At 31.2% G+C, this 27,870-nt stretch overlaps 8 protein-coding genes and 1 long non-coding RNA gene across 12 annotated transcripts; 6 read left to right on the forward strand and 3 right to left on the reverse strand.

The window, feature by feature from the left end:
* Positions 1–565: 565 nt before the first annotated feature.
* Positions 566–981, forward strand: LCR13 (low-molecular-weight cysteine-rich 13; the record flags this gene model as incomplete). The annotated part of the gene is made up of 2 exons (NM_001036529.2): positions 566–649; positions 797–981. The coding sequence occupies exons 1-2, from the start codon at positions 601–603 to the stop codon at positions 979–981; spliced, it is 234 nt and encodes a 77-aa protein (NP_001031606.1). The 5' UTR covers positions 566–600.
* Positions 982–4,677: 3,696 nt separating this feature from the next.
* On the forward strand, positions 4,678–6,166 carry RPS18C (S18 ribosomal protein). Its single transcript, NM_117048.4, has 4 exons — positions 4,678–4,786; positions 5,144–5,304; positions 5,542–5,730; positions 5,824–6,166. Exons 1-4 carry the CDS (start codon positions 4,784–4,786, stop codon positions 5,927–5,929), a joined length of 459 nt encoding a protein of 152 aa, NP_192718.1. The 5' UTR covers positions 4,678–4,783; the 3' UTR covers positions 5,930–6,166.
* Positions 6,142–8,317, reverse strand: AT4G09810 (Nucleotide-sugar transporter family protein; the record flags this gene model as incomplete). Of its 3 annotated transcripts, NM_117049.5 has the most annotated exons (6): positions 8,163–8,317; positions 7,729–7,902; positions 7,467–7,651; positions 7,187–7,387; positions 6,951–7,112; positions 6,142–6,710 (listed from the first exon to the last, which is right to left on the reverse strand). In NM_117049.5, the coding sequence occupies exons 2-6, from the start codon at positions 7,856–7,858 to the stop codon at positions 6,381–6,383; spliced, it is 1,008 nt and encodes a 335-aa protein (NP_192719.1). In that variant the 5' UTR covers positions 7,859–7,902; positions 8,163–8,317. The 3 variants fall into 3 exon arrangements, with proteins under 3 accessions (NP_192719.1, NP_001328904.1, NP_001328903.1); NM_001340637.1 differs by having other exon boundaries at positions 6,381–6,710; positions 7,467–7,902; positions 8,163–8,291; NM_001340638.1 differs by lacking the exon at positions 6,142–6,710 and having other exon boundaries at positions 6,918–7,112; positions 8,163–8,291.
* On the forward strand, positions 6,424–6,648 carry AT4G05735. The gene has a single exon (NR_141901.1). It is a non-coding gene; the product is annotated as an other RNA (long non-coding RNA).
* A 4,529-nt stretch (positions 8,318–12,846) lies between the features above and the next one.
* TT8 (basic helix-loop-helix (bHLH) DNA-binding superfamily protein) lies at positions 12,847–17,489 on the forward strand. The gene is made up of 7 exons (NM_117050.3): positions 12,847–13,169; positions 13,389–13,640; positions 14,022–14,118; positions 14,307–14,321; positions 14,404–14,460; positions 16,145–16,391; positions 16,476–17,489. Exons 1-7 carry the CDS (start codon positions 13,033–13,035, stop codon positions 17,225–17,227), a joined length of 1,557 nt encoding a protein of 518 aa, NP_192720.2. The 5' UTR covers positions 12,847–13,032; the 3' UTR covers positions 17,228–17,489.
* A 2,231-nt stretch (positions 17,490–19,720) lies between these two features.
* On the forward strand, positions 19,721–21,819 carry AT4G09830 (nuclear receptor family 2 group C protein). Its single transcript, NM_117051.3, has 3 exons — positions 19,721–19,990; positions 21,055–21,135; positions 21,222–21,819. The coding sequence occupies exons 1-3, from the start codon at positions 19,832–19,834 to the stop codon at positions 21,555–21,557; spliced, it is 576 nt and encodes a 191-aa protein (NP_192721.1). The 5' UTR covers positions 19,721–19,831; the 3' UTR covers positions 21,558–21,819.
* On the reverse strand, positions 21,754–22,752 carry AT4G09840 (uncharacterized protein). Of its 2 annotated transcripts, none has more exons than NM_117052.3 (2): positions 22,480–22,630; positions 21,754–22,295 (listed from the first exon to the last, which is right to left on the reverse strand). In NM_117052.3, exon 2 carries the CDS (start codon positions 22,232–22,234, stop codon positions 21,914–21,916), a length of 321 nt encoding a protein of 106 aa, NP_192722.1. In that variant the 5' UTR covers positions 22,235–22,295; positions 22,480–22,630; the 3' UTR covers positions 21,754–21,913. The 2 variants fall into 2 exon arrangements, with proteins under 2 accessions (NP_192722.1, NP_001078363.1); NM_001084894.2 differs by having other exon boundaries at positions 21,773–22,345; positions 22,480–22,752.
* Positions 22,753–23,326: 574 nt separating this feature from the next.
* Positions 23,327–24,148, forward strand: AT4G09850 (uncharacterized protein). The gene has a single exon (NM_117053.3). The coding sequence runs from the start codon at positions 23,647–23,649 to the stop codon at positions 23,815–23,817; it is 171 nt and encodes a 56-aa protein (NP_192723.2). The 5' UTR covers positions 23,327–23,646; the 3' UTR covers positions 23,818–24,148.
* A 1,526-nt stretch (positions 24,149–25,674) lies between these two features.
* Positions 25,675–26,267, reverse strand: AT4G09860 (uncharacterized protein; the record flags this gene model as incomplete). The annotated part of the gene is made up of 3 exons (NM_117054.1): positions 25,675–25,758; positions 25,984–26,045; positions 26,249–26,267. 3 exons carry the CDS (start codon positions 26,265–26,267, stop codon positions 25,675–25,677), a joined length of 165 nt encoding a protein of 54 aa, NP_192724.1.
* Between the last annotated feature and the right edge of the window lie 1,603 nt (positions 26,268–27,870).

The following is a 27,870-nucleotide window of genomic DNA, read 5'->3' on the forward strand; positions in this document are numbered from 1 at the left end:
GCTAATTTTAAGGGATTAATGTGAAGTTTGTTTGGATTAAATTTGATTGATAATGTGATTGACAATTTAAATTAAGAATTTAAAGTAAAATTAATTATTTTGGAAAAAAGAAATAATGCTAATGGCATTGGGTTGTAAATAAGTCTAACTCTAGGATTTATTTGTTAAAATGGCTGCAAAAATGTATATATAGATAGATGATCTAACTTTATTACTAAATTAAAAACTATTAAATTTAATATTATTATATATATGAATAAAACATTTGCCATGTGGTATACCACGGGTTAAATCCTAGTATAATTAGTTTTTAGATATGTTTTCAATTTTGTAAGGGTTTTCCGATTCAAGCATCTAATTAATTACTAACGGATTGATTTGCTCTCTTTTTTTGGTTAACACAAATTCAAGCATCTAAGTAATTAATTAATTACTAACTCATTTATTTCTATTTTTTTATAATTAATGATATTTTAGTAAATATAGATGTATGCATCCAATTAATCAAATATATATATATATATATATATATATATATATATATATATTGTTCACAATACAATTATATCAATCACTTTTGTTATAATTCTATCATCGAAGATGACTAAAAACACAGCTCTTACAATTTTTATGGTTGTTTTGGTTATTGGTATGCTCTAAACTTTAATGTATATTAAATATTATGTGTTTCTTCATATATTTTGATTTGATGGTTTTCTTTTCATCACCTTATTATTATTTTTAACAAACAGTAATTGAAATGATATTAGTCTATGTTTTAAATATGTATTATTAGAAATGGTGATGGAGGAGACGCAAGGAGATACATGTCATGAATATCTTTACCCAGAAAAGTGTGAAAATAATCAGTGTAACTCGGAGTGTGCTACCAAGTTTAAAGAAGTAGGAGTTTTTGGATTTTGTGTACCACCTCGATCCGAGCCAACAGAGCAGTTCTGCATCTGCAGTTACAATTGTTAAAATTGATATATATATTTATTTACTATAAATAATCACCAAATATAATTTAATAAAATAATGGGTTGCAAAAAAAAATGAAAAACAAATATTGCAATCTTTTCTAATTATGTGAATGTGAATTCTGATTTCAATTATTGGACATCATGAAATGACCAAATTTATTTTATAGCACTTCAGCCAATCGATTTATCTGTTCTAATAACCAAAACTTAAATAGAAATAATCAAACCTCGACTTGGTTCGATTCAGGTTCAGTTTTTTATTCTAGCATATTTGTTGGAACTCATTGTCACAAGAAATTCACCCCACTAAAATCCATTCAAAATCCACCAATTCAATTCAAAAGTCCACTAAAAATCCACAAATTCAATTAATCTAACATATTGATTTTACCTAATAAAACAATGGTATCAAACGTATCATCAACGATGAGAAGGAGAAAGAAGTAAGGTGATTGGATGGGTTTTCACGAATAGATAATGGCCTTTTTAACAACTGTGTAATCAAGAAAATAGAGATTTAAAACAGATGAGTGGTGGCCTTAAATCAGATTCGAATTAATATATACACCAAAATGCATTATATATATATATATATATTCATCCTCCTTAGATATATGATATGAAAATTGGCTAACTCTATATGAGTGACATGTCATTATTCCAGAAGTTGTCATGTGCCCATTAAGTAACTAAAGTTAGTTCTACATCTTTCATTTTAATTTTTAAGGGGTAATGGTATATATATCATTAATTATGCCAATACTAACTTTACTTTATAACTATATGTTTTTTTCTATAAAATAGTTTTATTGGTTTTCTCATATCGTTTTGGGATTTTCTCGGTAATGTTTTGTAGTTCTAACTGAAAATATGAGTAGACAATAATGTGGTTGGTTAGCTAATGGTGTAAGTAATTTTTTTGTTTGAATCTTTGTCTACATAATATATCACAATGGCTGATGGTACCTAAGAGGAATTTCATCATTAAATACTTGAGGTTTTAAAAACCGATGAAACTTAGGAGGAGTACCATCATTAAATACTTAAAGAATTTTTTTTTTTAGTATAAAAAAGTTCTTGAGTTTTACACTCACACACGATACAAAATCATTTGATATTACTTGCCAATGATAAAATATGATTAACATAACGATAAACCCAAATCACACCTCCAATTGTAAAACAATATGATAATATAACGATTGAAAACGGTAGAATTTTGTAGGCACACATCTGTTGTGCTAGCATGGGAGCATCGGTTCTCTCGCCGGTTACCCCTTCTTGTTACATGGCTTCATACCATCGGTTAAACCATCCCCGGTTTTGACCTCATATTTTCATTCTTAGTCGGAATTTTGATCTTACGATAATGAAATCGGGAGAAAACCCTTTTGAAGACATGTCTCAATAGATTCAATAAACATTTCCTCGAGACTATACTTGAAGTTAAACCCCATCTCTGTGAGCTTCTTGGAACTGAACTCAATACTCTTTAGATTCTCATCAACACCTTCAAACCTGTTATATAGAGTTTTGTTTAGGACAAAACAATTATGGGCCAAAACATTTTAAATAATAGTCAACACACTTTTCAGTATTTTGTTTAGTAATTTTCTAAAAAAACCAAATTTTAATCTTACACATTCTATTTTGCTATATAATTTAACTATCTATTTCATTATAATAATCCCGATTTTGATTATGCACACGTTATTTTAATGGATAAATGTTAAATTTTCTATCAAAATAATATGTATACCATATCAAATGAATATAATTACTTCATACTAAAATAATTACCAAATAACAAAACATAATGAACCAAAAAAAAAGAAAACCACAAAAATGTTTTAGAAAAGAAAAATTGCTTAAGATATAGTTTTGCTATATTCTATAATTTCACAAATTAATTTTACCTAATGTCAAACTCATATTAAATGACTTAAAATTTATAAATAAAACACTAAAATTTTATATTAACTTTTTTTTTATATCAAATAATAAAAACAAATCAATCCCTTTAAGCCCTAATTTCCTAATTTTTGGTTTTTTCACTAATGGCTACATGCATTAAAATTGTTAGACTAAAAAATAGGTATAACTATACAAATATTCTCATTAAGTATAGAAATAAAATACTATATTACATTGAAAAATACAATTTTAACCAATTCAATTTATGTTAAATAAATTATTTTGTTATTTTAAATAAATCATTAGTTATTATTCATACTAATGATTTTTTTTTAAAATTAATACATGCTAGATTTATTTAATTGACCAATAACACATGTAAAATCAAATTTGTTAATTTTCCTTTTGATGAATAAAAATGATTATATATGTATATATATATATATATAGACATAAAAATTAGTATATGTCAATTTGTTTACTTTTTTAGGTTTTTTATTTTGTAAGAGAATAAAAAAATTAAATCTTTAATGACATATGTAAACATCTTATCGTTAGACTTGCCACATGTCATGATCTCGTGAGTTACTAACTTTCAAAACCGTACTTTATATAATAAGATATATTGAAAGTACAAAAATGGGAAAACATCTTATTATTGATTTGGAAAATAAGGAAAACATATTATTATAGATATGAGATTTCGTCATGGCCGACGACGACGTGAGACAAAAAAAGGATGGCAATTTCATTTGAGACCCTTTCTATCCAAATCTCCACCTAAAACCTAAGAAATTGTTCTTTACATTTTACACTAGAATTTCTATTAAATTCTTGCCAAATCATTTTGTCATACAAAAATACAATAACTTGAATAACACTTGCTTTTAATAGAATTCAGAAATCCGGAAATTGAATAACACTAAATTTTAATAGAACTAGATGATCACCCGCGCTACACCGCGGTTTTTTCGGATTTTTTTTATTGTTTAATTTAAATATAATCTTTTTTATCTACTCATTCACTCATGCAATGAGCAATTACTTTTAGTATTAAAAATATTTTTTTCTAACAACGTTCTCAACAATGCATCATACACATAATTCATAAACAACGTTTGTCTTTAACCAATTTAACAAAGGGTAGTGTTGGATTCTAAAAACTTAAGAATTTGATGATGGAAATCCTTACGTATTATATAAATATCAATTTAAAAGAATATAAATATCAATTTAAGAGAATAACTTACTCAAATCATTAAGTAATCCACGACTATTAAACACTCATACTTTGAGTTTGGATTACGAAAAAAAATCTTCGAATATGAGAAAACTATTAAAATAGTTTTATTGAAAAATCATGTAATATTAAAATAAATTTAGTAATAGTACAGATAAATATATAAAATAAAATAATATGTAAAATTAAATAAGAAATATATCATTAACCTATAAATTAGAAGTTGAAGAGCTTACATTAATTATTTTAATAGACACATGGCAAATGCTAAGTGATGATGTGTCAATCATACGGAAAGAGTTAGCCATGATTAATAAAATACCTCAATGACACTAGAATTTGAATTCTATTAAACTCTGTCAAATTCCACGGTTTAATAACCCCCTTTATAAAAGTTGATCAACTCTGATATAAACTTTTTGTTATTTATATAAGTGTTCCATCGAAAATAATATTTTAATAAATATTCATGAAGGGTAAAATGGTCTTTAACTATTTCAGTATTACGATAACCCTACTAATGTGTAATATATATAAATCATTGAAAAACCCTAGCAGACCTCTTTTGTGTTCTTCACTCTCCAGCGATCGTTTATTGCTTGAAGACGGCTTCTTCTTCTCACAAACCTCATCTCTGCTAATCAAAATGGTAATTAGGGTTTTCGAATTTCTCCTTTCCCTCTTCCAAAATGTTCTCGAACAATCGATCTGGAATTAAAATGGTAATTAGGTTAACTAGATTCATATATTCGATTCGTATCCACTCTCTGAAAAATGAATCTAGAGATAGGTCAATTTTAGGTTGTGTTAGTTTCTGGAATTTAGAGTTCTTATGTTATGCAAAGTTCGTATTTTTCTATGATTTACATTGAGCTAGAAAGTTAGAGTTTTTATGTTCTGATTTACAATGTAATCGCGAGTAAGTTGATAAATTTTGCGTTTTTTTTGTTTAGTTTATGTGAAATTACTGATGGGTTAATTGAATTTTGTGTTGTTGATTGTGTAGTCTCTGGTTGCAAATGAGGAGTTTCAACACATTCTTCGTGTGTTGAATACTAATGTTGATGGTAAGCAGAAGATTATGTTTGCCCTTACCTCTATCAAAGGTATTGGTAGGCGATTGGCTAACATTGTCTGCAAGAAGGCTGATGTCGACATGAACAAAAGGTTTGAGCTTTTGTTGCTCTTCTACGTTTGTCTTTCTTTAGTGTGAACTTAAATCAATTGTGACATTTGAGATATATTGAAGAGTAATAGTTTTGAGATAGGTTCTTGAGTGTTGCACTTTACCTTTGTTCTGTTTAATCTCTAGATCATAGATCGGCGCATATTATTGTGTCTCGTAGTTTGCAAATTGTGTTGCTTTGTGGGAGATTGTTGTCTTATATGATGTATGTTTAACAGGGCTGGTGAGTTATCTGCTGCTGAGATTGATAACCTCATGACAATCGTTGCAAACCCACGTCAGTTCAAGATCCCAGACTGGTTCTTGAACAGGCAGAAGGATTACAAAGATGGCAAGTATTCTCAAGTTGTCTCCAATGCTCTTGACATGAAGCTGAGAGATGATCTTGAACGTCTCAAGAAGATCAGGTAAATACAAAAACCAACAGATAATTCTTATCTTTGTTCACAATTGCATAAAACATGGTGATAATGTTTCTTTCATGTTTGACAAATGGATAGAAACCACCGTGGTTTGAGGCATTACTGGGGTCTCCGTGTCAGAGGACAACACACCAAGACTACTGGTCGCAGAGGAAAGACTGTTGGTGTCTCAAAGAAGCGTTAAGAAAGATCCAATGTTGCTACTTACTTCTGTATTGGATACTTCATAAGGACCTGTTTTTATTTCGTACTAGGACCTTTTTGTGTGACGCTTTTCGAGCTTTTTGTGATCACATTCCTCTGTTTTTCATTCTTGATCCCTCCAGTGCCTTGAATAGTCTTATTTATTTTAATTTCCAGCTTACTCTGCTTATTGTCTACTGTGACAGCAACAGATGTCTAAGGCAATTCAACAATGCTTAAAAATCGAAATATACAAACATCGGAACATTGACGGAAAAGTGTAAAGAATGTGATGTAACTTAGTTCTTCACGCAAGAGTAAATCGTTTGGTACCAAGGCAAAAAATTGATTCTATAAGAATACAAAATTCAGCTACAAAAGAATATCTCAAACTGAGCGATGTGTGATGTGAAAAGCTATGTGTGAAACTGATCTTTCTGATCACTTACTTGCTACGCTTTATCTCGATGTTCATCAGAATCTGAAGTAGCCCCAAGTTTCTGTTGTCGGGTCGTTGGAAGAGAATAATTCTTCTTCTCCTTGCCGCCTGGCTTGGACGAGGCATTACCGTACCAGATCATCCCGAGTACTGCAATGATCATGCCAAGAATCACATGCAGGTTTAGACCATCTCTGTCAAAGAAGAAGAAGCCCATTACAAGCACCAAGATCGTCTTCATATGGCCCAGGACTTGGAATGACACTGCTGTGAATCTCCCGATGCAGATGAACTGGCTCAGGTTTGTCCCGATTGCTATTGTGCACGAGAGGGTTATAAACATCTGCAGAATCATCACCAAGTTATTGAATACAAAGAACAATTCATTAGAGTCGATGTGCAAACCCATTTGATAACAGAAAAAAGGTGATAATCACCCTTCTAGGCTCAGTATGCCGTCAAGCATTGGACCTAATAGGTAATTTGTCTACGTCTTAGCGTGTTATGAGCATCTGAGAACCTTATTTCAAGAGTAGTAAGGAGATATTGTTTAATATATAATCTGAGTGTTTCGAGCACTTACCACAGAGACAGAGTTGTAATCATACATGTCTACCCGTTTGTCTGTCAACCAATAGTCGAGAAATGGACCGACTATCAATAACGTTGCAGCCTGAGCTGGAGCAGTATGACCCAGTAGGTTGAATGAGCTAAGCGAGTACTTTCGCTGTAGATAATGTACATACTGCAACAAAAGAGAGAAACTTTGTGTAAATCTTAATCTTAATCTTTGTGTAAACCGTAGCTCAAAGAACTTACGTATTGTTGCAAAGCAGTACTCCACACAGCAACAAAAGCAGCAACAAAACCTTTGGTGTTAACACTAACATCAGTAACAGTACAAACACCAACACCAACAAGAACAAGTCCAATGCTAAGTTTTGTATCTCTTGAGTAACGAATCTTATCAAATACTACTTCCAACAAGCATGATACAGGAATCATGCTAAGCTTTGCAATCTGTTAAGCATAAAAGAGAAGACACCATTAGAACCAACAACAAGAAACGTTACATAACACAAAAAGCAAACACATTTACCTGATAAAACCCAACAGAGTTCCACATAAGACTAACATTCATTCCAACAATCGAAAAATTAGCAAACAGAATAAACTTAAGAAGCTCTGTAAATGGAAGATGAGAAGGTTGTATATATCCTAAACATCTTAAAACAAGCGTCATCAACGTCGTAGTGGCGAAATGTAAACCGGTTAACGTTGTAGCTGCATTGAAATTGAAAATATTAGACAAATAATTTGAAGATATGATTGTAAATAAGGTTTTGATGAAGAAGAAGTACCAAAGCTAAAGCCATAAGTAGCCATTAAAGCTTTATTAACAATGATGATACCAACAGAAGTAACAACATTGAACATCCAAGCAGCAGCATCTAATGTTGCTTTCTTATCTGATTTTTTCACTGGAGCCATTGTTAAACTTCGTCTTCTTCGTCAACTTCTTCAATCCCACATTTCTACACAGAAATTGACGAAGCAAAATCGTTAAAATATCTCAATTCCATGGATTCGGTGACGATTTTTTTCCCTAATTCGAAAACTGTGTCATTTTGATTGATCGCGTAATTATGAAAGACTAATCGAATAGACTCTACACTAATCGGATTCGAAGATCAAAAATAAAAATGAGGGATTGTTGTTCATCGAAATTAGAGGAATGATCGGGGAAGATAACATCGGTGATTGTTGATCGCATAAGAATCCGGCGAGGGAGTACCTGGAGAAGAAGAAAATACGGCGGTGAAGAAGAGAGGCTCTGTTTCCGGCGAGATTGCTCGGTGGTGAAGTTTTTGAATTGGATCAGTGAGTGATCTGAGAGAGTGAAGCCAGAGACTCGTACTTAAGTAGTAATTATTTCAGTTTTTTTTAGAACCAATCCGGCGAGCACCATTTTTTATTTATTATATTTCTCTAATTATAATAAAGGTAGAAATCATCATATTCATAATACAATTAAGATGTGAGTATTTCGGTTTAAGTTCGGATTCGGTTTGGGTTTAGCTCGATTCGGTTTATTTGAGTTTTATAAAACTTTAACTAAATTCAACCGAAGTTAGTATGATTTAGTTTGGATTTGGGTCAATTTATGTTCAGTTTAGCTTTAGTTCGGTCTGGTTTAATTTGGTTTTAAAAAACTAATCAATGTAACAAAACAAAATTATTTCATTCATTGTCGTTTGAACTTTGAATTTGAATTTGATGATAGTTAACTTAAGCAACAAATTCAAGTTATATATTTAAGTTTAATAATTTAGATATGCCAGGAAAAAAATTAAAAGTGTAAATTATTACATATTTAGTAATACACAATATTATTAATTAAATAAAACATTGGGTTATCGGTTCGGAACATAACTGAATGGTTTGAGTCCAAACTTGGGTTTGGTTTGGGTCGGTTTGAGTTTGGTTAAGTCGATTTGGTTCGGTTCGGTTTGGTTAAAACGCCCACCTACCTATAGTGAGAAAAAAAGATATTTATGTTGATAACTGAAATGAGAAATTGTGTCAAAGGATTTATGAAGGTTAGTGAATGTTGCAGCTTTCTTGTAGATCCAAATATAAAACTAGAGAATGTTTTCAAGAATCAAGATTTGTAGCTTTTACAAAATTTGAACAACTCAAAAACTTCTTGCATTCTAGCTACAATAATTTGAGGGTTTAAGACAGATTTAGAGCCATTCAAGAGACTAGACTCTTTACTGTTCCATGGTTAATACTCCTACATACGTTTCCTACATCGTTTTCCTAATGTCTACATTATTGTTGTTCTATTTACAAAGTACATTTGCAACACCAGGTTGGTTATCCATAGATGGTTAGACCTCTTGAGAATAATTGCATACCGCATTTTTATTTCGCGTATATCCAACCCGGACTTTATCTCCATCGCGTCATAGAATTCAATGCGGCTGGAATATTCTTGAAGCAACATTCAAATATAATTAGAGGACCGTCCAATTGGTATATGATCCTACTATATTATTTGGGAAGTACATTTTAAATGTAACCTTATTTTTGTAAGTAATTACATAGGTATGCCATTAAAAATAAAATTTAAAAAGAAAATTAATTCATCTCTTTAAAAATTAAAAAATCAAATACTAATTGAATTAATTAAATTTAATTAAAAAACGAAATACATTATTAATTTCCAAAAAAGTAACCAATTAAAATCAACAAATTAGATTTGATATCTAAATTATCATATTAAGTTTTTATTAATTATTATAGTTCACCTCTCATCTTTATATGATTCTATTTTTGTGAAAAAATAATATCACCGTTATAAAAAAATAATTAGAGTTTTTTCGCTTATGCCATAATTTGAATTTCTAAAAACGAATGTAAACTGTTCAATACATGAAAAAATATTATAACGGGTCAAAAATAGATTTAAGAAAATTTTCTACTGAGTACTGGGTCATAATTTGAATATTTATATTCAATTTCATACATATTATTTTAAAAATTTATAATCTTATATACTACAATAATTAATAACATATTAGACTTTTTTAAATATAATTAATATTTTGGATATTAAATTAATGTTTGGGTTTTTGAATACTCTTTTTGGGTAACGGGTAATTTCTGGACCAATCGGATATCCACGGGTTTACTAAAACTCTACCCAATAAGGAAATTTCCTAAAATTTTAACCCGCCCTAACCCGGTTTTTTGGTTCGGGTATTGGGTTGGTTATCGGGTCCGTATTTTGTCAGCCCTATCAAAGATAATCTAATATATGCTCCAATTAGGTCCACAAATATAACCAAAATACTATACAAAGACTAATTCTAAGTTAGGCCAAAAATTAGATCCACTAATACAAAGGAAACATGTTTCTTACCAAAACAACTTGTATACAAATTTTACACATTTACTTAAAACTATATATGTTATATTTATTATAAAAATAACATTTTTAAACAAAGTCAATCCAATGCAGCATTATATGCTAATAGTAAAAACATTGAAAAATATTATGACATCGCTTTTATACTATACTATTTCTTATGTAATTGAAACAAAGTATACAATTTAATTTATACAAAATATTAATGCTCGTGCTGTATAGCACGGGTTATGATCTAGTAACACTTCATTTCCAAAGGACAAATCATACCATTATATCCACCTTAGGATCATGGACTCATGGTGCCAGATATTTTGCATCATTGCCAAGCAGAATGAAAGATTTTCCTCCACAAGAGATTTGAGTTTATAAATATTTGGTGAGATTTAACAAAAAAAAAAAATATATATATATATATATATATATATATATATATATATATTTGGTGAGATAAGTCTTAACTTGCTACATTCAAAGAAACTAATTAAACCAAAAACCAAACACTAAAAGAATAGTAAATCGTCAATTTCATATTAGATGAGCTAATAAAGCATCACAGCAATAAATTTTGTCTATCTCCATCACTTACACCCTTTTTTTGTAGATAATGTAATTTCTTCCTCAAGATCTGAAGAATCATAAATCACATAGTTTAGTCAATGTTACAATACACACGACTAAAAGAAAAATTACAAAATTTTATTGATAGAATTTAAAATATACCACTAGACACTAGACTTTTGTCTTTTCATTAGTCATTACCGCTTGATATTTTTACTATCTTACGCATGTTATGAAAGATTATAAAGCTTAGGTTTTGGGTAGCAAAAAAGGGTTAGGAAAAAGAAAACCATACTATTTGTTATCCGAAAATGTCAAACTAATTCCTCTAACTGTGGTAAAAGGTTATAAAATCAAATCCTCTAGATTGATGTAAGTGATTTTTAAATCGTTATTCGGTCAGATCACAAGTTAATGATGAACTTTTCAGGGTTCAATACATGGCGATTTTAGCCATGGATCCCCAACGGGATCATGGGATTACGGTCCAACTGACCGGTTTGGACCGGGTCTTAATATATTGAACAAAATACAAGAAATCTCTCATTCACACGAATGATTACATTTCAGAAAAAGAAAGAAAAAATAACTCAAAAAACTTCACACCAATTTGCATCACACTATATTACCCATTATTTTTCTACAATTATGTGGTCCACTTTTCAAATAGTTCACTCTCATCATAAACCGGCCGGGGTCCTTCAAAGCTCATGCAGTTGTGCGTTGTAAAGATATATTGTATTCCAACAACTAATTCTTGCCAAAACACTTTTGGCTAATGTCATTTTCATTGAAAACAAAGCATTATAAATAGGAATGATTTGTCATTTCTGGAATGGAAGAACTTGGGTTTTAGTTAACATTTGTGCCTAACCAACCTCTCGTTTATGTACTAAAGCATTGTCCTTGTGATTGTGAATAACCAATCGCTCATTTCTGTGTTAGAACAGTATTGTTTATTTTCTGTTATTTGAATCATTTCCAATGAGAAATGAGTTACATAACACCTTTATTTATAAACACAAAGATGCACACAAGGAGAAGCAAAATCAATAAGAAGAAACCACTCCACGTGGCCCGTCGTCAGAGTTACATAATTGGTGAACGACTAAACTCAGAAGAAACAACATGTAATAAGAAACACAGAAGCAGAAGCAAAAGCCAAGCAACATTTATTTTGTCGACAAAAAAGCCAAGAAACATTCAATGTTGATTTTGTCTAAGTAACCAGGTGTACATACATTACCCTTAACCATACCCAAAATCGTATGTACTACGATATGTGTACGTAACAGTATCTATCTACATTTATATTTTATAAGACATTATTAAATGGGAAACTTATAGTGGCTAGTGGCTGCTACTTGGCTAGCAATTAACATCAATAATTTAATAACTCAAATGTGAAACATCTCATTCTTCTCCTTTATTACACCAAACCATTTCTCATTCTTTACTTACCGGTCAGGTCAACAATTCTACCATTCCCCATCTTTGGTTAAGTTTATCTTTTCATTTTAAAGAAAATATATATGAATGTTCATCCAATAATTCCAACTTCTTAAAATTGTTAATGAACATTTTAATCAATATATAATTTTAATATCAATTTTATAAATAATAGAAATGTGAAAAACGCAATTTCTTTGCTCCTTGTAGCAGTAACACAAGTCAAAGCAACATTTGTTTTCATTTGTTTGTCAGTTAGCTATTTTATCTACAATAATATGTTATGCTTTCTGAACAATAAATAAATATAGCATTATTAGATATATTCATTCTGTATTTTGATTTGTCCAATTAGTATATGACACGTCTACAAGATACATAGATCTTTCATTATTTCACTTTCTCATCCAACGTCTGGTGAACCAACCATTCAAAAATCAAAAGTCAACTTTTAATGCACTTGAGTTTTGGTCATGCATTCATATACATACATATATACATAGAAGTCATTACATGCATTATACTTTACTTATGTCAACATGTTGCAAAAGCACTAAGATGATATACGTATACATGCATATTGCAAAAATCAGTGGTCCCATACCATTTTAAGTCATCATGAGCGTATGAGAGTAAATTCTTCTCACATATTAATAACAACCCTTCAAAGTTATAAGATTTTTAGAGAGAGAGCTACCACGTTTTCGTATCTCCGGGAACGATGGATGAATCAAGTATTATTCCGGCAGAGAAAGTGGCCGGAGCTGAGAAAAAAGAGCTTCAAGGGCTGCTTAAGACGGCGGTTCAATCTGTGGACTGGACTTATAGTGTCTTCTGGCAATTTTGTCCTCAACAACGGTTAGTTTCTTATCTCTATAGTTCATTCATCTCTCACAATACAACCATAATATCTATATCCGTATATATTATGTAAACTATATGTTTAAATGAATTCGGCTAATTGTTGGCTTGTCGTAGTGTTACAATTCGATCTTGAAATAATTTTTTTTTTTTTTGAAGGTTTTACAAAATTTATTAAGATTTTTGAACTACTTATATGAAAGTATCATTGTTTAGGGTCTTGGTGTGGGGGAATGGATACTACAACGGTGCAATAAAGACGAGGAAGACAACTCAACCAGCGGAGGTGACGGCAGAAGAGGCGGCGTTAGAGAGGAGCCAACAGCTCAGGGAGCTTTATGAGACACTTTTAGCCGGAGAGTCAACGTCAGAAGCAAGAGCATGCACCGCATTGTCACCGGAGGATTTGACGGAGACAGAATGGTTTTATCTAATGTGCGTCTCTTTCTCTTTTCCTCCTCCATCTGGGTAAACAACTCTCTCCCTATACTCAAGTTTCTAAATTTGTTCTTTCTTTTTTTTCCTTCTCTAAGTGAAGACAAAAATAGTATTGTGTGTTAAATGCGAATATCGAAAATATTGTGTTGACATTAAAGAGAAACTGAGGAAGTTGAGTTACTAGAATAAGAAAGAAATGAGAGTTAATGAAACGTACACACACTACATTTTCATGAACATTATTGCGACCGTTGAGATTCTCATTGTTTGGTGATTGATTATCTAAAGTAGAAGCATGAATAGATATAACATAAATGCATAACAAAATGGGTTAGTTATGGGTATACTTCATGCTTTTCTCTATGTGGTAAAAAAAAATCAAATATAAATTTGGGAGGTAGTAATTTGTAGGATGCCAGGAAAAGCGTATGCAAGGAGGAAGCACGTATGGCTAAGTGGTGCAAATGAAGTTGACAGTAAAACTTTTTCTAGAGCTATTCTCGCTAAGGTAAATTCTTTTATTCATTCACCAACTATACTATGCATCTATTTTTACCTATTTATGTATACACTATACTATGTATCTATCTACTTGTAAACCTATTTATCTATACTTTTATACATTTTCACTGATTAACTTGAATAATTCTTCTTGTCGTTTTATGGGCCTTTTACGTCGGTTCCTCAATGACTTAGAGTGCTAAAATTCAGGTAAAATTTGTCTTTATTAGTTTGCTCTTTTTAGTAAGATTTGAGAATTGTATTCTGATGAAAATGTATTTTAAAAAAGCAGACAGTGGTTTGCATTCCAATGCTTGATGGTGTTGTGGAACTAGGCACAACGAAAAAGGTAACGTTGTATATACTCTCTCTTTTATTTACTTGTTAATGAAATATATAAACAAAATAACAAAGTGAATATAGCCTATCTTTCTTTAGGTTTAGTAATGTTAAATTAAGGAGATGCACTACAAAAAAAAGGTTGTTTTACATCATTTATTATAAATATTTGCATTAGTTAAAAGTGATGTAAAAGAATTTTGTATCACTTAAATAAGTGACTTAAATATTGTTGATGCAAATAATTTGCATCAGTTAATTAGTAACTGATGTAAATAATCAAAATAATTACATCGATTATTATAATTGATATCAATATTGTATCAGTTACTAAAAATGATGTAATGTTTACATCAATTTATTTAAGTGATGTTAGTATTTGTTTCGGTTTAAATAACTGATTTAATTAATATATATATAATTATTAATACAATGTTATTAATATTTCAAATAATTATTTTATTTATTTCTTTTTTTTTTTTAAATAACAGATCATTGTGGATAATTACTCGTTGGAATATCTACTAAAATTTTATCAAGATTTAATAAAATATTTTACATGAACAATAAATCTTTATATAAGATAAGCAAAAAAATAATCATAATTTGGTTTTGGTTTCTTCGTGTTTAAACACATCTTTCTTCTGTTCCATGCTTCTTCCTTCCATTAACTGTTGGTTCTTCTTGAAAAATACCATTTCTTCTTCTATGCCATCTCTCTTCCATTTACAGAATCAAAATCATACTTTGGTTATAACTTATATCTCTTGAATCCTCATCACACTTGAGTTTCTGCTGTACAAAATAAAAAAGAGAGTAATTGTTTGAAAATTTACAGAATTGTTTTGGTCGGAATAAGAATAACCATTTGTAAGTATTTTTAAAAGAAAGTGATAGAGTACCTTTACTTTGTGTTTCTCCAAACTGTGTAGGAAAACAAACAGTCCTAATGATCAATGGCAGATTTCTGAAAATAAAAGAAAAGAAAAAAACTGAGCAATGGTTAAGAAAAAGAGAAAGATAGAATGATAGAAAAATAAGAAAGTACTTGTCGTTGAAGATGAAGAATTGAATGAGAGTTATGAGATTTCAAAAACTAATTTGAAGATATTCTAAAAACGTTTTTGGATACAAAACTGTAAAAAAAGATCGTGAGCGTAAAAGCAGGATTTATAGTGAAGGAAACAAATATATTTAGTTAGCTGATTTTGAGGGAAAATATAGGAATTAATAATAAATTATTAACCCAATATGATTATTTATTTATGGTAATAACAATTTCTCGTCATCTACAATAAATTCAAGTTAGTTTTTTGTTTAAATTAAAATACAGAAAAACTTATTAGCATCACTTCTTATTGATGTATAATTTTATATCATTTTTATAAACTGATGTTAATAAAATTAAGTGAATACATCGGTTATTTAATTGGTGTAAATACAGATTTTTGTATCAATTTGTTAAAATGATGCAAACTAATACAAATTTCTATCAATTTGATTAAAGTGACGCTAAACATGTTAATTTATACATCACTTATTATAATTGATGTTTAATTATTTATTTTGTGTCATTTGCTTATAAGTAATTTAAACTTGTACCATTTATACTTGTGATACTATTTAATTGATGTAATCTATCCTTTTTTTTGTAGTGATGGATCAATATTTATTTGTTGTATTTGTGTGTGTAGGTAAGAGAAGATGTAGAGTTTGTTGAGCTCACAAAGAGTTTCTTCTATGACCACTGCAAGACGAACCCAAAGCCGGCTCTTTCTGAACACTCCACCTACGAAGTGCATGAAGAAGCCGAAGACGAAGAAGAAGTAGAAGAAGAGATGACAATGTCAGAGGAAATGAGGCTTGGCTCTCCTGATGATGAAGATGTTTCCAATCAAAATCTACACTCTGATCTTCATATTGAATCAACCCATACGTTAGGTATATATATCTACCCTAAGCTACTTATATTTTGCGGATTTATTTCGCTATATCTAAGAAATTATCATTTGTATATATATGTAGACACACATATGGACATGATGAATCTAATGGAGGAAGGTGGAAACTATTCTCAGACAGTAACAACACTTCTCATGTCACACCCCACAAGTCTTCTTTCAGATTCAGTTTCCACATCTTCTTACATCCAATCATCGTTTGCCACGTGGAGGGTTGAGAATGGCAAAGAGCATCAGCAAGTGAAAACGGCGCCGTCGTCACAATGGGTGCTCAAACAAATGATCTTCAGAGTTCCTTTCCTCCATGACAACACTAAAGATAAGAGGCTACCGCGGGAAGATCTGAGCCACGTAGTAGCAGAGCGACGCAGGAGGGAGAAGCTGAACGAGAAATTCATAACGTTGAGATCAATGGTTCCATTTGTGACCAAGATGGATAAAGTCTCAATCCTTGGAGACACCATTGCGTACGTAAATCATCTTCGAAAGAGGGTCCATGAGCTTGAGAATACTCATCATGAGCAACAGCATAAGCGGACGCGTACTTGTAAGAGAAAAACATCGGAGGAGGTGGAGGTTTCCATCATAGAGAATGATGTTTTGTTAGAGATGAGATGTGAGTACCGAGATGGTTTGTTGCTTGACATTCTTCAGGTTCTTCATGAGCTTGGTATAGAGACTACGGCAGTTCATACCTCGGTGAACGACCATGATTTCGAGGCGGAGATAAGGGCGAAAGTAAGAGGGAAGAAAGCAAGCATCGCTGAGGTCAAAAGAGCCATCCACCAAGTCATAATACATGATACTAATCTATAGACCCTAACTTTATTGATGCCAACTCTAGAGAAGGATAATTAAGCGTATTTTTGTTTTAGCCTCACATGTATTAAGACATCAGTTACATATATAGCCGGATGCAACATATAAATGAAAATGTACTAGATGATATTGTTCATTTGTCCAATGTAGTACTTGTGTATGATGCAATTGCAACATATAAATGCAAATGTACTAGATGACGATGTTGTTCGTTGTCCAATTTAGTACTTTTGTATGAATGCGATATTTGGATGCAGATTCAGTTGCATCTAAAACATCATATTTTTTTTGATGCATAAAGATGTAGAATTTCTATGTAGTTTTTTCTTACGTTCAAATTTGAGAAAATATTATTAAAAAATCTTTACAAAATTCATTAAAATAATTTATGCCAAAATTTGTATGTCATAATTTATGTAATTTTATCATTAACCTCAGATTAGAGAAATCAAAGAGTTTATATAAAACATTACATTCTACTTTGGTGCTCAATTTTAAGAATCAAGTTGTAGCACATCAAATTACGAAATCAAATTTTCCAGCAAAATTACGAAATTGCGTTTTAGTGTAAGAATCAACAATTTCTAGAGTAGACTAATAGTTATACTCATAATTAGTGTATGGAAGAACATTTATAAGTCAAGAATATTAAGCTATCAACCAACGAGATAAATGTATTGACAATGTTCATAGTTGCAGCATGAGCTATATATATTTTTCTCTTAGTTGATCATCATACATTATCAAAGCTGCAAGATGTGTAACTGCATTGGCTCCACTTCCTTTGTTGTCTTCTTTCTTGAATAGTGGTGTTCAATAGTGTAAGATATCTTTCTATAGTTTCAGCACTTAGCAGGCTGCTTAAAATTGGCCTGGCCCATTCGATTCTTTGATTTCGGTATGAACTGTTAGAATTCTGATTGAATTCAGATACCAAACCTTGCCAAAAAGAAAAAAAAAACGGTTTAAATGAATATTAACTTACTTTGACCAAAAATTGATGGCAGGGTAAAAAGACTCAAGATAATCCAAGGTCAAACCTATTTTAATTTCAGAACTTTATAATAATCGTTTTAAACTGAAATTGGTTTAATGTAAAAATTTAACCAACCTGAACCGAGAACTACAATCAAAGTAAACAGGAGATTATATTAAATCGAACCACTCTTACAACTCATAGGGGTGGGCGTACGGTTTTATGATTTGGTTTTGGTTTGGTTTTTTCGGTTTTATAAAAACTATAATCATAGAAAAACAGAAAAACAGTATGTAATTCAGTTTGGTTCCGGTTCGGTTTTATAAATATTAAAACCATATGTATCTCAGTTCGGTTTGGATTCGATTTGTTTTTGGTTTGGTCCCGGTTTTTTAGTTATTCCATACTTTTACAAAAAAAAATAAGTTCGATGATTTATAAATAAAAATAAACATAAAAGAAAATAATATATCAATCAATAAGTTAGATATAATAGATATCTTTTTAAAATTAAATTCTTGGTTTCTAAATTACTAAAAAAATTAATAATTCTAAGCCTACTAAATTTTTTTTTTTAAAATGAAACTATTATTAATCAAACTAATCACACTATAAAATGGACAAAAATATTTATCAATAATTATTTTTAATTTCTCTAAAAAACCTAAAAATAATCTGGTTTTACGGTTTTTAACCAAACCAAACCGAAATAATAATAAAAAAATACAACCAAATAGTTTTTTTTTTTAAAACTATAACCAAACCAAACTATTTTTTTCGATCGGGTACGGTCCGGGTTTTCGGTTTTCGGTTTTTTTGCCCACCCTTACTTACAAGTCAAATGATGACATTTTTTTACCGGTTAACATAAAAAACACACACACACACAAGTTATAGATGTTTGTTTACTCTTATTGTGAAAATTAGGCCCATTTACTAGTGCCCCACATAAAACTAAGATAAACAAATTTAGGGATTACAATTTTTCATTTTCTCTATAAGCTTGGCTTTCTACCTCTCAATCTCTATTTTTCTACTTTTAAGAGAAAAAAACTATAAAAAAAGAATAAGAATCTTTGTGCGATAAATAAAATTAAGAAAAAAACTCTAAAACCTTAAAGAAAACCCTTAAAAAAAATCATGGAGGTACGTATAAGTTTTGTAAGAAAAAAACAGATTTATGGAGATACATATACATAATATTATTTCTGAAAAATACATATACATAATTTTATTTTACCCATTAACAAGTTTGTAAATTCTCCTCTTCCCTCTATACACCTCTTCAATTACTTCTCTTAAATCTTTTTTCCTCTGTAATCAACTCAAAAAATTGTTTACAAAAATTTGCTAAAACTCTCTTCAAAAATATTTAACACAATTAACAAAAACAAATTCCAAAACTTTGTAATAAGACAATAAGTAATCAATCTCCAAAAAAAAAAAAAACAAAAAAAAAAAAACCTTGTTGGTTTGTTTGGGTCTTGCCGTTTCGTATAAAAGTGCGAAGTACCCTCTCTCTACCCAATTCCTCTTGTTTTGTTTCTCTTTCATAATCTCCAATCTTCTTCGGATTCGACGAATCCGTCATCGCCGACGGAATCGTGGCCGTGTAATATTAACAGATGGGGAAGAAGAGAAAATCAACAGCCACAAGCCTCGATGAGGTAGATCGGACTGTTTACGCTTCTTTTCGCACCGCCGCTAACTCTTTATCTCAGCTTTATACTCAGTCTATGAATCATCAGAAGTTATCTTTTCAAGCCGGTGAACGCCATGGTTTGGTATTTTCTTATTTACTCTCTGTGACTGTTTCAATTTCTTGATTCTTTGTGTGATTCATTGTCTTGACAACTCTCTAATTGAAAAAGTTTTGATTTTTCTCATTTCTGTGTTAGTTTTGCGTTTTAATTTTGATTGTCTTTCACAGGGCTTGAGACCTCTTAGACAATTGTTTGTTATCTTATTGTTGGAAGCAAGAGATTGTGTTTGTAGCTAAACGTCTATGTTTTCTCGTGTTTGTGTGTAATTGTATTAGTGAGACCTATGCCAAAGATGTGAATGCATCTTTCTTTCTGTCTTTCAGGGTTTTTGAATTGGTAGTATATACTGAGTTGTTTATGTAGCTTGAATCAAATTATAGTCAGTTCTTTAGCTATATGTTTGAAAGAGACACTCTTTTACTCACATTTCATTCTCAATCAACAAGATTTAGTCACATCCCCTAAACCAGTGTCTTTGATTGCTAACACAGCCATTGAGTATCCTTCCTGTCTATCTTTCCTTTGTTTATTGTGATGTGTCTAGACATTTTAGAACTGTAGTTTAGAGTATGAAAACTAGTTGATGACAAAGGAAAACAAGGCTATGAAGCGTGAAGATGGAAATGAAACAAGAAAAGTCTCTCTGGAGACCGTGTTTCTAACTTTCACCTTGCGTTATCCTTGTCTCTTCGTCTATATTACTGGTCTGATTATAAACAGAACGAATGTTAGAACATCCGATCGTTGTCTATCTCTTCCGTTTTCGTTAGCTATAATGCTAATATTTCCTGTATAGGTGCTTCTTAGCCACATGAATTGAATAGTAGTCTTAATATGATAGGATTAGCATTTTCTTGTATGCGTTCTCTTTCACTATATTGAGTTCTATAGAGTAATATTGTGTTAGTCTGCTCTTGTTTTTCCTTGGTGTACTGAAATTCTTCTACTTAAAATGTGGGTTTATTGTGTTGTGATGTGAAAACCTGTACTTGGAAGATGACATACCGCGCGTGATATATATGTGGAATAGGTTATGGCTAAAGAGACCCTTACGAGATTTTTCTGCTTTATCTTCCTTATTTCAGGAAAAACTGTACCAATGGATATGGAGACAACAAGAAGGAGGGTCAAGAGTGACACCTATGGATATTGTCAATTATATTCAGGTTCATATGAGTTCTATCTATTTATTCTAACATGTGGTCAGATTTGTTTACTGTTCTTGATTGAGTTTCTGATTTCTCCAATGCAGAACGAGCTCGAATGCTGCATAGACGAGCCTCCAATATCCCCAAGAGCGCCACCACCGCAACCAACAATGCATGTCACGAATCCCGGGCTCATGACCACTTCAGGCACCTCTTTCCCAACAGCTGTTCCAGTGGTTAGGTCCGAGCAGTGTGAGAACCAGGCCAAGAACTCGGTTTTCTCAAACGCACTTTCAAGCCCAATACGGCGTAGTCTTCAGAACTACCAAATTCCGCAGGGAGGCTACACATCCGGCGGAACCACCAGAAGCAGTGAAGTGAACAGGGGATCTAACTCTCCAGGTTCTATTGATTCTTCAATGGACATGCATGCAGAATAAGAAGTGTGATCGTAAACACAACTCTTGTTTAATGATGTTTGATCTATATACAAAAACCGGTTTGATTCCTCATAATGTATCAATTGATTCTTATCTTGGAGGTTTGTTTGTTGGTAATTTTGTTAGAGTTTCTAAAAGGTCACATGTAAATCATTGTGTGTCTGATTATTATTATCACTTGTTTAACTCTTTTAACTTTTCATCTTTTAAACTACTTGATGACCAAGAGTTTTCACATCTACTTGAATACTCTTTTAACCCTAAAATAAACTCAATGGATTCTTCTATACTCCAAGTAAAACACTACTACTTCTTATCATGTAGTGACTGTCAGAACAAGTCATTGGTCTGAGTGATCAGGTTTTCTGAATCTTCATCTCCTTCTCCTTCTCTTCCTCCTGACCCTTGTTCTCCTTTTGTTCTCTCTTTCGCTTTCTCCTACTCTGTTGGTCATCTCCAGCTTCATGTTCTTCATCTTCTTCACTATCCGAAACTCCAGCGACGGCAGATGGGACGGCTTGCTGATCATTCCCACGAAGGCCTTGTTGATTATTTCCGCCAACGTCGCCACCTCCAACACCAACCAATTCAAGTCCAAGAGAACCAGGAACCCATTTGTATACAGCCTCCACAATCACACCATCAATCGTACTCAAGACAGTTCGTTGACCACGCATTGATGAGATTGATCAGATGGTTCAGTCGGTTAACCGATAGCCCAGATGATACTCTCACAAACTGTAGAATTTCAGCGTCCATTGCTCTGTTATATTCAATCTTCAAATGAACTATACAAATCAAAGACCATAACGAAGTGTCCATAAGTTTCATAATACTAATGAGTCAAAGGCTTCATCTAAAGAAGCTTCAACAAGATAGATTGATTCAAAGGCTTATCTAGAGAGGTACACGGTCGAATCACCTTAAGAAGAAGACTCGGTGAACGTCTTAGCAAAAGAAAGACTCGCGGCGTGAATCGGCGAAGAACTAAGAAGGAAGACTCGCGGCGTGAATCGACGACACAACACCGTCTTTGAGGAAACCAGACTCGGCGCCGAATCTATGAAGCACCAACTTCCCCGATTTGGATTGATCGGAATCTAGAATTCGGAGATCTAATTGAAGCGGTTAGAGAATTTGGGTTGTTATATATAAGTGAATTTCCTTATATATATGCCTAGAAGAATGGAAAAATAAAGAATCAAACCTTGTTTTTTTTTTCTCATTAAGTGTGTGGCTTTTATATATAACACAAGTGTTACAAAGTATTACAACAGTGGAAACATTCAAACATCCACTTACAGAACTCAATAAGCTAATGAGCATTATCATGTTGGATTATCTAAAGAAGATTGATAATCCCTTTTTCATCTACTCAGAAGTTAACATTTTCATAATCTTCAAGTCCTGCTTCAGATTTAAAACCACAACCTTGACTGCTTTCATTAGAAAGGGTATATGTTGCTCAAAAGAAACGGAACAAAGCATCAAAGAACTAACTAAATGAGTAAATCCCGCCGGAGTCCACATCATCATCACCATGTCACCGTAAAACCCAGGAGAAGATAGTTATGTCCATTCTTCTAATGTTGATGATAACCACATGATAAGTTAGATGAGAGTAAAGAACACAAAGGTGTTTAGAGGAAGAATTATAATAGACTCTCATCAAAATAATGTTACAACATACATTCTCCTATATAGAAATTATGATAAACATAAATGTAAATAATATATTTAAATTTAGATATAATGTTAAACTTCCAAAAACTCCAATATTAACATTTATTTTCTAGAATAATATCTTCTTGCCATATCTCGATCTTTTCATCTCAATCGTCGCTCTTGGTCTATCTCCGGTTCTCCATATCCCAATACCTCCCAGCAAGCTCATAGCTGGTAACACGTATGAGATTGGACATGTCTCCAAAATACCGGCTTTATACCCGACCGTCGGGTCATCATCGACGTTTATATCCAGTCGTAGGGTTCATCAACGGCGTTTATACCCGGCCGTAAGGTCAAAGTCGTGGTCTCCATCGTGTTCGTAGTTAATGGAAAACCACATGGAAAATACATCTTTGTAGTTATGTATCTCCATCGTTTAAATCATAAGGTCAAAGTCGTGGTCTCCATCCTAAAACCCATGATGATTTCAGTTCGAATCAACATCTATTCAAATCAAATATTCTTCATTTCTACAAGTAAATCCCAATTTTTGCTATCACCGATCAAGCCTTTTTCAAGAATAAACCCATAAACGACTTGAGGAGTATCTTCACAAGCGCCAATGAAACGCGACGACAAAGCCGAAAAGCACCGAAAAGAAAATCAAAACAAACCGACGGCAAACACAAACGTCAAAACTGGCTAACTCTGCTTATAGAAGCCAGATGCTACCGGACTAGGGCCAACCACCACCACTATAGAAGCTGGAGATGTTGGAAAAAGAGCTCGACTAAATCGGACAGGACATGATAAACACCGGAAAACATCCGGTCATGTAAACAAAAAGGAAAAAACTTTCTCTGTTCTCTGAAAGATTTTTAGAAAGAGAAGAGAGAGAAAGTTGATCAACATATATACTAGTAATTTACTAATTAGTTCTCTTTCTTCAACTCAATTAAAATCAAATTCTAAATAATAACAACATAAATAGTTTAGTTTTTAACTTTTAACCGTTAAAAGTAACTTCCAACATTGTTCATCTATGGGATTTTAATAAATTAAAAAAACCCGCAAGTTTTAATTGATTCATTTTAAAACCTTTAACTTAATTTGTAATAAAAAAACCTCTCAACTAAGAAAATCTAATGAAAAAAACCCTTACCTAATAGTATGTGCATATAAAATATTTAACTAAATTATTAATGAAAATCACCTTTATGTACAAAGTTTTAATAAAACTCCTTCATTTTAAATATATCTCGTTTAATTATATTTTATGTTAATGCTTATTAAAAATGTGTAAAACTTATATTCTTAAAAATTGCTAATATCGATTTAAAAATTCAAAGATAGTGTAACCATCATCCACTATTGTGCTTATATTTTATTTCAAATTTATTTAGTTACTAAAATAATACATGAATTTGTTTATTTTCATTGTTTTACGTATTATGTGATGCGATATCTTAATTATATTGATTCATCATTTCAGTTTTTCAATCTATTGTATCACGTTTTTGGTGCTAATTAAAAACAAACTGACATTCTTTTATGCCTAAAAAATTTAGGCATCATCTTTTAATAAATCGAATGAGTTTTATGTTTAAGAGATCTTTACTTGAGGGGTCTAAAATAAATCCGTATATATTTGTGCGTTTGATAGTTAATTGTTTAGAGGTATATACCAAACGCACTCCCTTACAAGTTGTACAGCTAGATATCATTCAACCCACTAACCTTCAAGTTCTATACACTAAGATCATCCACATTGGTGATTATTAGTGAGTGTTTCTAAATATAAAACTAATAAAAATGATAATAACAAAATAATAAAGGTTTTTAAACTGAAATTTCCTAGAGACATTTTAGACACATTAAAAAGAAAATGTCTTTAATTTTATTACTTATTAGAAAACGGCCCACGCGATGCGTGGGTAAACATTAGGCATTGTGTTTTTGCTTTCACAATAAGTAATATACATTCAAAATATGTTAATCACATTACTGTTAATAATTACGACAAACTACATTGCTTTTACAGTTCAGCAATTGGAAAAATAGTTAGTTTGGTCCATGACAGTGTCATCATTTGTCCAGACTACAATCTAACCGTGCCTAACATATTGCCTTTACAATAAAAGGGAATCTACCAAACTACTTCCTCTACAACTAATGTCATGTTCATGAAACTCCCCAAAGTAATCCGAGATATGATTAGTCTCAATTCAAGTAACATACCATACTCTTCATTGATCTAATGCATAGTAGGTTAGAAAGTTGTTTAGTGAAGAAATTGTTGAATTACTTTTGTAAATCTTACTTTTATTAAAATTTAACATTTTACACCCAAAACAAAATCGTAACCACACTCCCATTCAGATTGTAATGCTAGGCAATAGAGTTTTTTACTACATAGATTTAAAAATAAAAAGTACCAGTTTGATTCCGTTTATTTTTGTTCTAGACTTTTAGTTTTAGCGTGTTGACGTCGGTTCCGGTTTGGTTCGATACTTTTACGAATAATTGCGTAGAGCTATTGGAACACACAAAACCAAATATATATATAGAGTTTTTAGAAAAAACTCAAAACCTGTTCCTCTCTATTCTTTAGTTCCCCTTCTCCATACCCCATCCTTCCCTTCAAAATGGGGAGAGGTAAATATTTCTGTTACGCAGCACTCAAAATAGTAATAATATTAAAAACATTTAACTAATTATTAAACATATGAAAGTTTCATTATTTTCATCAACCACTTACTTGATGTTTAGCTTTCCCTAGATCAATGAAGAAGATAGAGGTAAGTTGATTCTTCCGAATTACTAGAAGTGAAGCGCTATGTTGGGGTGGGGGACGGGAAAAGAAACGGCTCCCAAAAGTAAATTGGGGTTCTTTACGCCCAATGAGATGTGTCACCCCACAAGGATAAATTAGGATTTTTACTACTAACCCAGAAGGTTGTTTCACACAACACACGATTCCATGTATAGTGTCATTCTACATCGTGATGGAGGACATAGCTTACAATCACCAGCTTTGATCATGCCGCTAGACATTTGATTAAGATATGCAATTATTAAAAATGAAATTTTCTATATTGATGGAAAGATTTAGGATTTTATGATACTGTAATGTAAATTTGTATATATATTTTCTACCGTAGATTATGTAAAAAGACATGTTTTTTTGTGGAGAATGATTGGTAATGCAATGTCTATTTGGCAACGACTATTGGCATTACGCTAACTCATCAAGGAATGATTACTACTTCTCTCGAATTCATGATCAGCTTCTGAAACATGACAATAATCGTCTTCTGTTTTAAAAAGCTAAAGAGAAAAAATTTATGTTACAAAAACTATATTAATATGATTCAAAATGTTAAAATAAGAATAAAAAATGCAACTAATAGTTAAACTTTTAGAGGATTTTTCTTATCTAAAATTAAAACATGTTAAAATTTGCATAGGATAAAAAAAATAATTTACCTTTTTCGTGCAGTAAGAAACATGTGAATACTACAATTTTTCAATATTGATGGAAGCAATTTTTCTGGTGTGATGGAGCCGGAATTTGGTCATAGAATAATATGTCTAGTATATTTTCTATTGAAAATTTTGTGGATTAGAAAATAATTTGGGTTTTATAGTTTTGATGTTTTGTTATGCATGAAACATATTTTCTATTTATAAATAGTTTTTCTCTTATTTCTCATCATTATTATTGTATGCTATAAAGTGGAGGTTTAATTCTACAATCTTGTTTGGTGATACGTTATGAATACGTTAAAGTAAACCAATCTCATCTATTCTCTTCGTTTCAATGTCTTCATTACTTCTACTTATATTTTAAAAAGGCATCATTTTCTTTGATTATAATATTATTTTATTGCTATTAGTCAACGTTATAAGGCATTAATTTTATTTTTTATTTTTCACAAGAATTCATTATATAGTTTAAAATAGTTATTAATATTAGCTTAAAGATATGTAATTTAGTGTGGGATTTTAATAACCAAACGTTACAAAGTTTGGTGTTTTGGCCTGATTTTTGTTTTTAATTCATTTCTTATATTTAAGGTTCTTAAGATAAATAAGTGAAATAAATTAAAGATTATTATGTATACTTATATTTAGAACCAACAAATATAAAGAAAATTTTTTGACATATAGATGACACATGTCAAATAAATAGAGCGCCACTTGTCAGCTTTTTAGAGCATGAGTTTTGTTTTTTGATTTTTCACAAGAATTCATTGTATAGTTTAAAATAGTTATTAATATTAGCTTAAAGATATGTAATTTAGTGTGGGATTTTAATAACCAAAACATTACAATGTTTGGTGTTTTGGACTGATTTTTGTTTTTAATTCATTTCTTATATTTAAGGCCATTCACAAGAATTCATTGTATACTTTTAAATAGTTATTAATATTAGCTTAAAGATATGCAAATTAGTGTGGAATTTTAATAACCAAACGTTACAAAGTTTGGTGTTTTGGCCTATTTTTGTTTTTAATTCATTTCTTATATTTAAGGCCATTTTCTTTATTTCGTTAATTAATTTTACTAAGAGCATTATTATTGCTATAAACAGAAGTTAATTTTATATAAGTATTTAAAATGTAATAAATTTGATATAATTATT

This window comes from Arabidopsis thaliana, chromosome 4 (genome assembly GCF_000001735.4).
Source record: "Arabidopsis thaliana chromosome 4, partial sequence".
Taxonomy (NCBI): domain Eukaryota; kingdom Viridiplantae; phylum Streptophyta; class Magnoliopsida; order Brassicales; family Brassicaceae; genus Arabidopsis; species Arabidopsis thaliana.

Bases quoted from the DNA above. Each gene is read 5' to 3' on its own strand.
- RPS18C (NM_117048.4), top strand. The intron at 5,305-5,541 runs GTTTGAGCTTTT...TATGTTTAACAG, and splicing joins GATGTCGACATGAACAAAAG to GGCTGGTGAGTTATCTGCTG. The intron at 5,731-5,823 runs GTAAATACAAAA...ACAAATGGATAG, and splicing joins GAACGTCTCAAGAAGATCAG to AAACCACCGTGGTTTGAGGC.
- TT8 (NM_117050.3), top strand. From the start codon at position 13,033: ATGGATGAATCAAGTATTATTCCGGCAGAGAAAGTGGCCGGAGCTGAG. The intron at 13,641-14,021 runs GTAAACAACTCT...AGTAATTTGTAG, and splicing joins TCTTTTCCTCCTCCATCTGG to GATGCCAGGAAAAGCGTATG. The intron at 16,392-16,475 runs GTATATATATCT...ATATATATGTAG, and splicing joins TGAATCAACCCATACGTTAG to ACACACATATGGACATGATG.
- AT4G09830 (NM_117051.3), top strand. From the start codon at position 19,832: ATGGGGAAGAAGAGAAAATCAACAGCCACAAGCCTCGATGAGGTAGAT. The intron at 19,991-21,054 runs GTATTTTCTTAT...TCCTTATTTCAG, and splicing joins CCGGTGAACGCCATGGTTTG to GAAAAACTGTACCAATGGAT. The intron at 21,136-21,221 runs GTTCATATGAGT...TCTCCAATGCAG, and splicing joins ATATTGTCAATTATATTCAG to AACGAGCTCGAATGCTGCAT.
- AT4G09840 (NM_117052.3), bottom strand. From the start codon at position 22,234: ATGCGTGGTCAACGAACTGTCTTGAGTACGATTGATGGTGTGATTGTG.
- AT4G09850 (NM_117053.3), top strand. From the start codon at position 23,647: ATGTATCTCCATCGTTTAAATCATAAGGTCAAAGTCGTGGTCTCCATC.